Source organism: Phasianus colchicus, chromosome 25 (assembly GCF_987193195.1).
Source record: "Phasianus colchicus chromosome 25, bPhaCol1.hap1.1, whole genome shotgun sequence".
NCBI lineage: Eukaryota > Metazoa > Chordata > Aves > Galliformes > Phasianidae > Phasianus > Phasianus colchicus.
Window position 1 is genome coordinate 4,660,891 of NC_143460.1, and position 13,938 is coordinate 4,674,828.

Sequence of the window (13,938 nt, forward strand, 5' to 3'; positions counted from 1 at the left end):
AAGGATGGGGCGCGGCCTAGCGGAAATGGGGCGTGGTTTATAAAAAGGGGCGTGGTCGAGCGGGAAAAGGGGCGGGGTTCAGGCGGTGGCGCGCGTCGGTGGTGCACGTGTGTCGGCGCGCGCCCGCTTTGCGCCCCGCTTTGCGCCCCGCTTTGCGCGGCGCTTCCCCATCTCGGCTGTGCCCGGTGGAGACTGGAGCCGGTCCCCGAGGGTAGAAAAAGTTAAAACCTTTGAGCCTGTAGCCGTGTTCCGGGAGGGGACTTCGGTACTGGCAGCGGGCGGGGTCAGAAAGTAAACGGGAACCCCCGGGGGCAGCGGGGACACGGCCCGGTATATATGTGTGTGTATGGGGAAGGGGGGGTTAGGGTTGGGGTGCACGGCCCTGGGCACTCCCCCCGTCCCTCTCGGCTTTCCGATCGTTTCGATTTCGTTTCCCGGAAGGATCGCGCCAGAGCCGCGTTGGTGCAGCGCCGAGCGGCGGGGGGCGGCGGGGATGCAGGTAAGAGCCGCCCACCCCCGGTTGGGGCACCCTGGGAGCCCTTTCCTAGCGGACCCCACTCGGAGCGGAGCAGTGGGGTCGGTCGTGCCCAGCACCGGGCTCCGCGCTGCCCCTTTTCAACGCTCTCCTCCCGGGTTGCGGCTCCGGACCCTCCGAGTTGAACCGAGCAAATGCCATCTCAGAAACACGCCCGAAAATAGCGAAGGAGGAAACAAAACGACGCCAAATCGACTCTGATAAAATAGGGGCAAAATTACCGGAGTTAAGAGTGTGTCGTTATGCCCTAGAAACCTTTAGGAGTGAGGAGCAAAACGCGCTGCTAATTCCTTTTGCTCTTATATTCCTGTAGCTTATTGCATAGAATGAACCCAAAACACGATTTGCATTGCTGCAAAACCTCTCTAAATAGAGTTTATCCTGCTGGATTTGCTCTGGTTTCTTCCTATGATTCCATGCAGCTGCTCGCTTTGCTAAAACCAAAGCTTGGACACAACAGCTAAGCCATGATATCACCTCCAGCAGAAAACATGCTGACATTTGTCCTTTGGGTGAGGAAAACCCTTTGAGATGAAGTTTGAGAGTGATTCAGCTCCTGCTGATCTTTCTCATCAAGAGACCAAGCAGTAGCAATAGTTCCTCATTGTCATCCGTCAACAATGTTGGGATATGAAGCACGTCACCAACTCTGGTGACCTTCAGCCTTCCCTTGGGCTGAATGCTGCCTGCTGCAGCTCCCCCTGCCCTGTGGCTCAGCTATGTCCCCGATGCTCCATCTTTAGGATCATCAGCTTTAGGGTCACCACCTTCAGTGCCACCACCTTTGCACTGAGGCCACAGCCAGGCTTTGCTGTCTGCTCTCAGTGCATGCTGTGATTTTCTCCACCCCTGGTTCTCTTTAGGGCTCAGCTCCCCCTACACCCCATTAAGGGGGCTGTGTTATCCATCTCCCTCCCAGAAATCTTCCCAAGGGCGTATGGAAGTGCTTGGAATCAACTGCTTCAGAAAACAGCACTTGCAGGCAAAACTCTTAATTTTCCAGAGAACGAAGCCAAGCAATCATTAACAGATTTTTAAGGGGAACCATTATCTACTTTGCTGCTGGTGGTATTTCAGGATGTGGCTGATGCTGCAAGCAGGACCTGAGCTCCACGCTGGCTCATGACCAGGGGTGATGTTGGTGGGGAGCTCCTGCTGATGGAGGAAGAAAAGGGGAAAAAGAGAGTGGGGGTTTCTGACTCCTGACTGGGGCATCCCAGGGCTGGTGAGGATCTAGAACAAGAACACAGACAGTGCATCACAGCACGGGGAAATCAGCTCACCCTGGTGCAGGTGTGTCCAATGCAAGGGCATGTCAGCCCGGAATTTCCCTCCATCAATGCATTTAATCTCTTTTTCTCAGGGTGAAGTGACGCTCGGCTCTTCCAGCCCAGTGGCTGCAGCTTTGCTCCCAGCCTGGGGCAGACACACACACAACGATGAGGGGCATGGCCTGGCACTGCCTGGCAGGCTGAGTGAGTGGGGTGGGTTTTTGGTCTCCATAGAGGGGAAGGGTGGTGATGGAGACCACTGTACCTCTACATTGGGTTTGGGGGTGCAGACTGAGCTGTTTCAGGGGCTGTCACCACTTTCAGGGATCCAGCCCTCGTTGTGGAGTAAGGACGATGTCATCCACTGGCTCAGGTGGGCAGAGAGGGAATATTCCCTTCAGCAAACGGATGAAAGCAAGTTTGAAATGAATGGCAAAGCCCTGTGCATCCTCACCAAGGACGACTTCAGGTTCCGTGCTCCTGGCTCAGGTTTGGTGAGGCAGAAGGGCATTACAAGGACCAGGTCTAAGCCAGGCTGTGGTCTGCTGTGGGAGGGATGGGTGGGTGCTGGAGACCAGGAAAAGCCTCTTACAGACCCCACATTCTTAGGGATGGTGAGTAGAGTCTTTCTCTGTGAGCACTGCAGCAATACAAGCAGCAAAACCACCTGAGCTCACTTTCCTTCCCCACAGGTGATGTGTTGTATGAATTACTCCAGTACATTAAGACTCAAAGAAGAGCTCTGATGTACAGCCCTTTGCTGAATTCACCCTTCCGAGAGGCCAAGGGCACAGGGGAAGGTATGGTGGGCATGATGTCTGTGTGGTGGGCATGATGTCTGTGTGGTGGGCATGATGCTTGTATGGTGGGCATGATGCCTTTATGGTGGGCATGCTGCCTGTCCACGCAGCACAGTGCCTGCCCTTGGCTGCAGCACACAGCTGAGCCCATCCCACAGCCCCTAAGCAAAGCTTATTTCAGGGCTCTGGAAGATGTCCTGGGATCCACCTCAGTGCAACATGAGGTTTTCCCTTTCAGGGATGGACGGTGGTGCAGAGGCTGCTCCGGATGCTCCCTCACCCTGCCTGGAGCACACTGAGCTGTCCCCATCCCACAGCCTCCATCAGCCCTTGAACCTCTCCCATCCCAGCACTGAGGGCAGCTGCAGGGCAGAATCCATCTGCTCTTTTCCTACATCCCCATTAGCACCAGTGGATGGGAAAATCGCAGGTGAATATTATTTTTTTTCATCCTGGTCCCTTGGGGAAATGAGATCCTGCTTCATCCCGTCTGCCCTCCTGCCCCCTTCTATTTATTTCATCCGTCTGTGCTTCTCTGCCTCGGTTTCACAGAATCACAGAATGGCCAGGGTTGGAAGGGACCTCAAGGATCACGAATCTCCAACCCCCTGCCACATGCAGAGCCACCAACCTCCCCATTTAATACCAGTTTCCCCACTTGAAGAAGTGTAGTTCACACTGACACTTTGAGATGTAGAAACAAAACCTGAGCCCTGGGCTCTTCTTCCACTTACGCTTCTCATAAGATGTTTAATGCACACATAATAACTGCCAACGCCCTGACACTCACCGACCTTCACTGGAGCCACAGTGGGAGCTCTGTGATGTCTCCTGTGTGCTCAGACTGCAGGCTGCTGTGGGATTACATCTACCAGCTCCTCTCCGACAGCCGCTACGAGCCCTACATCAAGTGGGAAGACAAGGAGGCCAAGCTCTTTCGCATCGTTAACCCCCATGGACTCGCCCATCTCTGGGGGAACCACAAGGTAAAGAGGGAGGTGTCAGCCCCAGAAATCATGGTACCCGTGGGCCCAGAGGCAAATGTGGGCTGCAGAGCTGTGCCGAGGTTTGCACAGTGCCCAGGCAGCCACTCTGATGGTCCTGCTGCAGATCCAGGCCAGGGATGGATGCTTTGGATGCTTGCTTTGGCTCAGAGCCCCAAATTCATTTCTCCTTCCAGAACCGTATGAACATGACCTATGAGAAGATGTCCCGAGCGCTCAGACATTACTACAAGCTTAACATCATCAAAAGGGAACCGGGGCAGAAGCTGCTGTTCAGGTGAGCTGAAGATCGGAGAAGCGGTGTGGATGGGGCATGGGAAGGTGCTGGGCTCCAGGTGTTGGCATCTGATGGGTCAGAGCTGAGCTGAAGTTGCAGCATTTTGGCTGCGTGTTCGGGGTAATGTATGGGGACGTGGATCTGATGCCCACCTATGGACAGAACAGATGGAAATAAGTCGTGAGCCCACTGTTTCCAGTGCTGGCTGCTTCCCTGGAACTACCCTGGGCTTAAAATACTGGTGTTGGGCTGACCTGTGCCATGCTTTAACACTGAGAGCTCTGTGCATCCTGAGGGCAAAGCAAGAGCTCCAGAGCTCAGCTCAGGGCAGGGGCTCTGGCATTCAAAACCTGGCGTTTAGAACAACTTAAAACAACTTGCAGATTTCTGAAGACACCCGAGGAGATCATCCAGGAGAAATCCAGCAGGCTGGAGCAGCTGGAGAACGAGGAGCACGAGGAGCTCAAGGAAGAGCTGCTGGAAGTTTAGTGCAGGACACCACGGAAGGCTGTGTGTGCAGTGCTGTGCAGGGGGACTTGTGCTCTGCTGGGAAGTGCCAACACCTCCTGCTCCCTGCACAGAAAGCAGCAGAGGGGGTCCTGGATTCCAAAAGTTGCCTTGAGCCAAAGCTGTGATGCCTCGAAGTTGTTGGTAAAGGCTGCTTGGTTGTTACAGTGAGATGAGCACACATACAGGGTCACGAGTGCACTGATGTTGCCTTGACCTGAGATAGGACTCACCCTGCAGATGTGCTGTGCGCTGTGATCTGTCTCCTGTGGAGCTGTGATTAAGGGTGGGGATGTGCTGAAGAGATGGTCTGAATCCTGGCTGGAGCTTCAGGCTGTGCAGATGTGTCCTACTGGGTCTTGTTTTAACTCCTTGTGTAACCATATGGCTAAAGGATGTGACACGAAACAGGTCAGCAGTGAATGTGATCTCTGTGGGGTAAAGGAGAGCTGCCTCACAGCCTTGGTGAGGTGCTGGCAGGGAGGGATGCCAACAATTTCTGCTAGGAGCAAAAGCTGGAGGTCACCCAGCACCAGCCAAGCTGTTCAGGGCTGCTCCCATCCTGGCTGTGTGCCTCTCCTGGGATACACACTCATGGGTGCCTTTATCCTGATTGCTCTCCCATCCACTTTCTTGCCATGGAAGCAGCCCTTGGTGACTTCTGAGAAACCCATGGCTCCCCAGGCTGGCACAGCTGGCTTTGTTGGAGCTGGTGGTGACCCCAGCACATACAGGGGTGTGTGGCTGCCTTTCACCTGTTCCTCCAACGATGACTAAGGATCCCGTTGGACTTGGACGGGGATTTCCTCCTGAGCTTGGGAAGCTGCCAGATGCACTCAGCCCTCTTTGAGCTGCGCTGTGCTCTGGAGCGATCTCGGAAATCAAAAAAGCAAAGGGCACTTTTGCAAGGATGGGCTGTGCGATGACAAATCCTTCCCAGCTTCCAGGATGAGCTCGTGTCTGTCTGTCCCACGGCAATGCGGCCATTGCTCTTCCCACAGTGTGTGCAGGTGAGACGGCCATAAATACGCTGCTTTCCTGGAAAACAACCCATCCCTTTCAGTAAACAGCCCAGCAAATGCCACCTGCACTGGGGAACTCAATGTGTGCGCATGGGAAGAGGGAGTGAACGGTGCTGGGGATTTCTGCTGTGGCTGTGCTCCATGTGGTAGCATGTGGGTAGGGGTCACACGCTTCCCCCATGTGCCAGTGCCCACCAGCACCTTGGAGCAGAGGTTTCATTAAGCCATGCAGGTGCCGTGAGTTGGCTGTGCTTTCTTTTCAGCCTGTGTTGGGCTGCCTCCATCCTCTGTGTCTTGGTTCAGATCTGAACTGCAGATCTTTTTGTGTCCAGGGCTCAGAAGGATGGTTGTGGTTGGTGTCCTTACAATTAAAACACAGCATCTGCTTGGGTCAGTCAAATAGAAACACAGAATCGTTAAGGTTGAAAAAGATCATTTAGTCCAAGCATTGAACCCATCCCCACCGTGCACATTGACCACATCCCTCAATGCCACATCTCCATGTTCTGGAACACCCCCAGAGTCAGTGACTCCCCCACCTCCGTGGGCAAACCACAGAATGGAGTCATATAATACAACCATAGAACAGACCCACAAGGATCATTGTGTCCAACCCTTGGCTTCACACCGGGCCACCCAAAATCAAACCCTGTGCACCAGAGGAGGTTCACAATGGGCACAATCCCTTACTCTAGGGATGGAGCAGGCATCCATAGAGGTGGCTGACGCCCTATGCTTGTCATTGTTCAAGAGGCATTGGACAACAGCCTTGATCACGTGCTTTATATTTGGTTATCCCTACATAAACTGCCTTGGGCAGCCCATCTTCAGGCTACATCCAGAAATGCAGCAACAAAGAGAGAAAGCCTGAAAGAGGCCCTAAATCAATGCTGGTCAATGCTGATCCCCATGCAGCCATGAGAGCTCCTCCACCAATAGGGATTGTTGACAGACTCATCCTGGATGACCTCCAAACAAGAGGTGACCAAACTGTGCTCCATTCCCAGAGTGATGTGGCTGTTTGTTAGCTGGATGTTGCAGGGAAAAAGCAGACTAAGTTGATTGTGAAAGTTCTTATCACTTATTGTGGTCACGTGCTGCTTGGTGCCATAGGGCTCCTGCTGGATGGGTTGTTTATCTGCAGCAGGTGGGGATCTTGAAAAACAGAACTGGGTATTTCCTAATCAATACCAGACTGACGCAGCAGCGTTCAGAAGAGGTAGAGGGAAATGGGCTGTTTCTCTTCAAGCAGTAGGAAATTACAGCCCAGAGAAACTGTAGAAAGAAATTGAAAGGAAATAATTGTGGACACATCGAATTGTGAGCTGGACCAGTTATCAAGAAAAGACTATTTCTATCCAGGATGGTTCAGGGCAGCACGTCATCCGTGCTGAAAGCTGGAGAAAACAAAGCATTGCTCACGTGGAAACCCCACAGGGCTTTCCAAAATCACTGTGCCATCCATTGCACAGATCACCACCCAGCAGATGCATCCATGTCCAGTTCTGTGCAAGGTGCAGTGCGAAATATTGCCATCAGATGGCAAAGTAGCAATGGGGATGGCAGGCAGCAGCCTGCAGGAGGAGGCAATGGACACAGGTGGACGTGGTGTGAGCGAGGCAGGGGGGTTGGAACCAGGGGATCTTTCTGGTCCCTTCCAATCCAAACCATTTTATGGTTCTGTGATTCTGTGAAGGTCCCAATTCATGTCTGAGGGTGGGCAAGCAGGCTGCCTAAAGAGCTCCAGGGGGTGGTTTCAAGGATGTTGGATGCCATTATGTGCCCCCCACGTCCTGAGTGTTGCTGGGGTGGCAGTGGGGAGATGCTGTCACTGCTCTGAGGCTCCATTTCCCTGAGATACTTTGGTTGCTTCTTACAGAAGCAGCATAGCAAAGCCTCCACGGGTCATCAACCCGTAAGAGATAAAAAAAAAATAAACAAAACCCACCAAACGGTGGGCTCAGATAGCTGGTTCCAAAGTGCACCAGGTGACACGGATGCTTTGCGCTGTTTTGCTGCCAGTTATCACAAGGAAATGGCTCTCCTTTCTACTGAAACTCACGCACAGCGGTTCCCATGCGGAAGTGCCGTCCTGAGAGCTAAAAATAGGGCTGAGTCAGCGGCCCCAAAGGGTATAAAGCAGGCGGGTATAAAGCTGGAGGGGCCGTGGCTCCCCTTGCTCAGTGCTGAGGAGTTGGCTTCGACACACGTCCCAAAGAGCAGCGATCCCAATGGAGAGGTAAATAGCAAAGGAGCAAACCAAGAAGGATGCGCCCAATGGGAGTCAATTGGGGGATGGGGTTGCTTTGCTGTGATTACAGTTATGAATGGTGCTCACACGGGTGGTTGGGTGGATTTCAGGTTGGCTTGCATGGGTGAAAGTTGTCTTTTTGATCCAGAAAACGGCCAAGACGTGTTGGGTAGATTATTATTCTGTGTGCCCATCCCTGCAAGCAGCTCCGGGCTCTGCGTGGCTCAGCCCATAGGTTTTGCTGTTGGCTTCCTGCACTCTGCTCAGCAGTGGAAGCAGACTGGTTTGGGTCTGGCTCTCTGGAAGGTGCACAGCTGTGGCTGGTTTGGTGGGTTTTTTTTTGCTGTGGTTGGCTTTTTTTAGCAGCTTCAAGGGGAGATGCTTGAAGATTTGGGGCTAGGGGCTGTGTAATTCTTCCTTTTGTGTAGTGATGGGAAGACACAGCAAGGCAATATGCCTGTTACACCTGTGCAAACCTGGCAGCCCCTTTGGCACCGGGTGAGTTCATCCTCTCTGCACAGTTTCACTTCTTCCATTAGCACTGTCTTCACCCCATCATAAAACCCCAAGCGTGCAGCCTACATCCATAAAAGAAGTTGATCATTGACCAAGGACAGATACGCCCTTGGACACCTCAAACACCCTCAGCTTACAGTCAAAACTGTCAGTTTCCATCATAGCCAACCCACCCACGCTCTGTCCTCAGGAAAGCAAACACTGGGCTGAAAACGTTGTTTTCCTCTGCAGCAAAACGCGGGTTGTGCCCACGGAGCAGCAGCGATGGGACGTTGCATGGCAGCCATCGGGATCCATCCTTTCTCTGGACAGGAGAGGGGCCAAGAAAGTGCTGGAGATCTACGTCAGGCGTTCATTGAGCTGCTGTGAGAACACACAGGCGGCCAAGGAAAGGCTTCAGGAGAGAACCAAAGCACGAGGGAGGAAGGCAGCCGTGCTGCAAAGGTCGGAGAGTGACTTTGGCAAGTATTCGCATGCCAAAAGCAGCCTGAAGAAGGAGCAGGAAGAGGCAGCCAAGGAGCTGGGGCTGGAGGAGGCTGTGGTTGAGGAGAGCAAAGCGTCGGTTCCTGGGGAGGAACCTAAAGAGGAGCTGGAGCCTAAGAGGAAAAGCACAAAGAGCTCTCCCCAGAGCAAGGCTCAGCGCACCTGGTTCAAGAGCTTCTTAAATCTGCTCTTCAAAAGGAGTCCGGAGGAGCAGAAGGAAAACTCTGGGCAAAAAGTGAAGGAAAAAGATGTCAGAACTCCTTACAGCAGCAAAACAGAAGGGCCCAGGAGACCCAGAGCCGACACCAGCACATCCCCTCCAGTGGGCAAAGCCTCCAGGAAGAGACCCAGCCTCAAGAAGGTCTTCTCCTTCAAAAAGAACGTGGAGGAGGAGCGTGGTGAGGCGGGGGCCAGGGCCAAGCGTCCCAGCTGCCTGCCCCTGCGGCACGTCCTTGCATCCAGCCCTACAGGTGAGAGCCCTCCATCAACACGACCTCACCTGGGGTGTGGGAGAGCTGGCTCCTGCCCCTACCCAAGAATCGCCCTCTTGTTGCTTTGCGAGCTCCAATCTTGACTCGCTGCCCCAGGAAAGGGTCAATTTTTCTTGAGCTGATTGGATCCCCTGGGTGAGGAGCACAGCTGTGCATCGTTACGGTGACTTGCGATGCAGCAAGTTACTGCATGCTGCTCCGGGGCCATTGTCCGCGCACAGAATTTTATGTGCACAGGTTTTCCCCCTGCAGCAAAAAAGCAGTTCACCCTAGTTTAGTTTCAACCTGCATTTGAGACTGGAGATTGAATCTGGAACCACCCAAAGGCCATCCCCTGCTGCTTTTGCTTTGCTGCAAGGGAAGGGTGGGAGCCACTGCTGCAGCAGCGCCTGTGTTACATCCTCATCCCTTCCTAAATGCCCACAGGAGAGGCAATCCCACAACCTGGCGTGGGTACAGGCACCGTGCCAACGGGGTCTGCGCTGGCTTTTCCATCATTCCCTGGTTCTGACCACGTGCTCTTCTCCCTGCAGAGGCTGAGCAGCCGGAGGGTTACTATGCACGGGTGTCGGAGGAGGTCGGGCTGATCGTGCAGGGCAGTGGGGAGCGCAGGGCTGAGCAGCTGCCAGGGCCAACCTGCGCCGATGGGGTCGGTGAGTGCTGCACTTTGGTATTGAAAACACCGTGGTGTGGGATTTGTCCCCGTGCAGAGCCTGTGTGGGACTCATCTCTGCGTCCCAAGGATGCAACACAAAGAGCCATAGGGAACCAATGGCGGGATTTACGGCATCAGGGCTTGGTTTGGGGAGGGACAAACGCAAAGGAGGAGGGCGGTTCTTCCAGGCAAAGCACAGGCTGAAATGGCTTTTATGGGGGTGGAGGATGATGTGTGCTGCTTGGGGGATCCTTAGGGGGGCAAAGCAGCTGTGCTGCCCTGAGAGCACCTGAGGATGGGGCTTGGGGATGGGGCTGGAGGTGACGTAGGGCTGGAGGTGACGTGGGGCTGTGTTATCTCTGCAGATGAAGCCATCAGAGAAATTGTGGCCTTGCTGCAAGAAGCTGGAGATGAGCTGGACAGGCAGGTGAGAGCCTATGGGGCCAGGGGAACCTTCACTCTGACACAACGGAGATGCTCAGTGAAATCAAGGAAATGGTGCCCTCGAATTCCCCGCCGGGGTGTGATCCTGTCTGCCTGCCCTCTCCCATCTGCAGTCCTCACGAGATGCAAAGGCGTCAACCCGAGGCTGACGCACCGCATTGTTTGCCTTCAATGAACCCATTCGTTTGCTTCCCCAACAGGTGAGGGAAGACGTGCGGCTGCGGATGTTCTTCAGAGACATGTCCTACAGCTCCTTCAAGAACCTGGCTGATGCTTACGTCCGCCGGGAGATGACGGCCAGCCGACCCAACGTCAACCCTCAGGAGATCCAGTTTGCCTTCACGGTGCACCTCACTGCCAAAGTGGCCGGCATCTGCAACCAGGCTGTGAACAGGATCATGGGGTTTGGCACCCGTTACTTGGAAGACTCGTTTGCACCCTTGTCCTACAGCAAAGTCCTCCAGGTAAGGAGGGCTTGGGCAGAGGATGGGGTCAGGGTGTGATGACAGCCAGGGTGGTCAGGCTGGATCATGCTGGGAGTGATGGGGCATGGGGACACAGCAGTGGGAGACATGTGGGACAGGTGCTCTGCAATGGGAGTGTGGCTGTAGGAGAGGAGCCAAAGGCTGGAGAACTGCCCTGGGAGGGTGACAGGGAGGATGTAAGTCTTCTCACTCTGAAGAGCAGAAAGCTCAGGTGGGGGTCATGGCAGCATCGGCTCAGGAGGGGTTATCACAGCATGCCAGTACTTAAAATGTGGCTACAAAGAGGATGAAGGCTCTTGGCAAGGAGAAAAGAAGGGCAATGGGTACAAGCTGCACTGTGAGAAGTTTCATCTTGAGATATAGGAATGAAGTTCCTCCTTAACCAGTAGGGGAGACCCACAGCTCCATCTGGTTTGGGAAGGGCCTCACGTTGTTTCCTCCCCTCCCACAGGACAGAGCAAAGTTCAGCACAGACAACTGTGAGAGCCCGGACTGATGGTGCTGCAGCTGTGACCCCAATGATGGACATCAATGACTGGGACACAGCCTCCGGAGGTGACCTGGATGTCCTGCGGGTTTGTGGATTTCAAATCCACAGAGGAAACCCACAGCAATCACCGTGGTGGCACAATGGGATGAAACCCCACCTGGCAGGGGGCAAAGGGTCTGAAAAGCCCACATTTCTGAGACTGCCCTAAATTTCCATTTTGGCTCCCATCAGATGCATGTGTGGAGCCTCACAGTTCATTTGTGTGTGTGTGCATGTATTTATTTACCAACTTTTCTTACATATCTGTGAATGTAGGCTATAATTTCTACAGCTTCTGCTGTCAGTCAAGGGTCCAGTTCAGAAAAAAAACCATAACACTCAAAAAAATGGGTCCCTGTGTGACATCCAGGCTTGTCTGAAGGCAGAGCAAATGTGTATGCATGTTATACATGGAATAAAGTTTGCTTTGCTACAGCTGTTGTGAGCTTCTCCTTTCAAGCCAACTCAAAGTGACACAAAGCAGGTTTTACAGCAGATACACGGTGAGCTCCTGCCCTTCTTGTCTATTTATGGCCATTCCCTTTCCAGAAAAAGGAGATTTATTTATGAAAGCAGCTTGATCTGAAATCAAGAGCTGGGGGAAGCTTGCTCTGAGTGTCCCCGAAGCTGCAATCACTGCAGCTCCCTCCAGGACTCAGGGATTTGTAGCTGCCAGGGTCTCACCTATGAGGTCTAAGAAGATGTGAAATGTCAAAAGGATTAAACCCTAATCGGGGGGAATGTTCGCAGCTAATCTTTATCCAGACCCCTAAGCAGGGCCCTGGATTAAAGCATTGTGCTTGGCTTGGGGCCGGAGCGGCCACAGCTCCTTGCTGAGCTCAAACCCAGCCTGGGGCAAAGGGGACAACATTTGGGGTCATCAGCATGGGGGCAAAAGGGATGGCTGTGGTTGGGGTCAGTGCTGTGCCAAGATGTGGTACTGCATGGGCATCTCCTCACCCTCATCTCTGCCCCTATAAAATCCCAATTAGAACAAGTCAGGGAAAGAGCCATTGCCAGAGGGAACATCCCTATGTGCACACCTCAATTCTCCCATTCACAAAGCCATGAAGGAAACACTTCCAATGCAGGTAAATCACACTCCTGCCCGGCAGTGCCAGTGCTGGGCTTCCCTTTGGGCAGATCCCAGTCCGTGGTGATATTTACTGCTGGAGAAACCGAAACTGCCCTGTCCTGTTTGCAGAGCAGCACCTGCCTGGCACGCAGCACCCGGGGCAGTGCTGGCTGCGAGAGGAGCTGGGTGGTATTGGGGCAATGGGAACCATGTATCCCATGTGCTTTGCATCCTCAGGCATGATCAGGGTCTGCACGGAGCAGATTTGGGGTTTGTCTCCTCTCTATCTTCCCAGAGGGCATCGCTTTGGCACATGGGATGCACCCACCAGGCAAAGCAGCAGTGAGGAAAATGAGTTTGATTTCCCATTCTCTTTTCCTGTGCTTTTCCTGATGGCAGCTGAACCAAACCTCCTCCTCCTGCACTTGGTGCCATGGGGAACAAGGAGCAAAGCCTGTGCACAACCATCCTGAGGTCCTAAATAACTCAGCCCCAATGGGGACGAGGATTGGAGCATCTCCCACAGCCCAGACCCCTTCACCCAACCAACCTCAGCATCTTGGCTAAACCCCTTAGTTAGAAACCCAAGACCTCCCTTGCCCGTGGTCACAGAAGATATTAAAGGAGGCATTAAAGCAGGACAAGCTATTAGCCCCAGGGATTTTGAGAGGTTTCCAACTCTATCACCTTCATCCTGCCCTGAAGTCCCCGCTGTGCTTTCCAACAGGCAATCTCCTCTCCCGAAAATCCCTGGGATGGCAGCCATGGGCCATATGGGCGCTGATCTGTGAGCACTGCCGTGAGGGGTTTCTCCCATCTGCACTCCTGGGACACCGCTGCCCATCTCATCAGTTCCAGCTAATCCTGCTCTGCTGGCTGCCAGGAGGGGGAGGGCAGCTTAGAAAATCAGCCCAGCACTTAAGGAGGCAATTAATGCCCAATTCGCTGTCACTAAGAGGATGATGACAAGGTTTCAACTCACGGGAGCGTGGCTCTTGGCCAAGGAGCATTCTGTCCATGGGGATGCTGGCAGCAGGCAAGGGCAGATGTTGCTTGCCTTCACCCCTCTCCCATCTACTGAGGACCCCCCTGTAACTCATTGCAGGCTGGGGAATTTGTGGCATGTCCCTGCAGGTCTCAGCTGACAGCTTTTGGGGTGCTGCCTCTGCCCTGCCAGGGTGGGTGTTCTCCCTCCTCATGTCCCTTGTCCTCTTGTCCATCCTGCCTGTGTCCCTTGGCTCTCCTGGTCCAGTCCTGGTTCAACAAGGGGTTCTTCTTTTCCATGCTGTGAGTCTTCTTGAACTCACCGTGCGTCTCCCCATGTCACCATTTGCCTGCCTTCCTGCAGGGTTTGCAACATCCAAGATAAACCCACAGCAGCACAGTATTTAGTAATATTTAATCAATCCATTTAAAATGGCATTATTTATTCTCTCTGTGTGGGCAGCAGCGTTAGGTTATGAAGGCTGAAATGACACTCAGAATGTGCTCCGTCTATCCTAGCTGTAATGAGCAGCCCAGAGGCAGCAGCACTGCAGGGCACTGGGATGCAGGGAGTGCAGAGCCCTGAAAAGAGCAGAGCCCAGGGGAGAG

At 53.6% G+C, this 13,938-nt stretch overlaps 1 protein-coding gene across 14 annotated transcripts; it reads left to right on the forward strand.

The window, feature by feature from the left end:
- Nucleotides 1–76: 76 nt before the first annotated feature.
- On the forward strand, nucleotides 77–12,094 carry LOC116236968 (uncharacterized). Of its 14 annotated transcripts, none has more exons than XM_090124454.1 (13): nucleotides 102–211; nucleotides 442–499; nucleotides 1,613–2,019; nucleotides 2,131–2,295; nucleotides 2,499–2,606; nucleotides 2,845–3,036; nucleotides 3,450–3,592; nucleotides 3,787–3,887; nucleotides 8,415–9,136; nucleotides 9,691–9,810; nucleotides 10,178–10,239; nucleotides 10,457–10,720; nucleotides 11,193–11,779. In XM_090124454.1, the coding sequence occupies exons 3-13, from the start codon at nucleotides 1,848–1,850 to the stop codon at nucleotides 11,235–11,237; spliced, it is 2,094 nt and encodes a 697-aa protein (XP_089980580.1). In that variant the 5' UTR covers nucleotides 102–211; nucleotides 442–499; nucleotides 1,613–1,847; the 3' UTR covers nucleotides 11,238–11,779. The 14 variants fall into 14 exon arrangements, with proteins under 14 accessions (XP_089980590.1, XP_089980588.1, XP_089980589.1 ...); XM_090124457.1 differs by having other exon boundaries at nucleotides 108–211; nucleotides 1,899–2,019; XM_090124464.1 differs by lacking the exon at nucleotides 1,613–2,019 and having other exon boundaries at nucleotides 77–211.
- Nucleotides 12,095–13,938: the final 1,844 nt, after the last annotated feature.

Excerpts from the sequence above, each read along its gene's own strand:
- LOC116236968 (XM_090124454.1), top strand. The coding sequence starts at position 1,848 with ATGTCAGCCCGGAATTTCCCTCCATCAATGCATTTAATCTCTTTTTCT. Across the intron at positions 3,593-3,786 it reads ATCTCTGGGGGAACCACAAG|AACCGTATGAACATGACCTA; the intron begins GTAAAGAGGGAG and ends TTCTCCTTCCAG. Across the intron at positions 10,721-11,192 it reads CCTACAGCAAAGTCCTCCAG|GACAGAGCAAAGTTCAGCAC; the intron begins GTAAGGAGGGCT and ends CCCCTCCCACAG.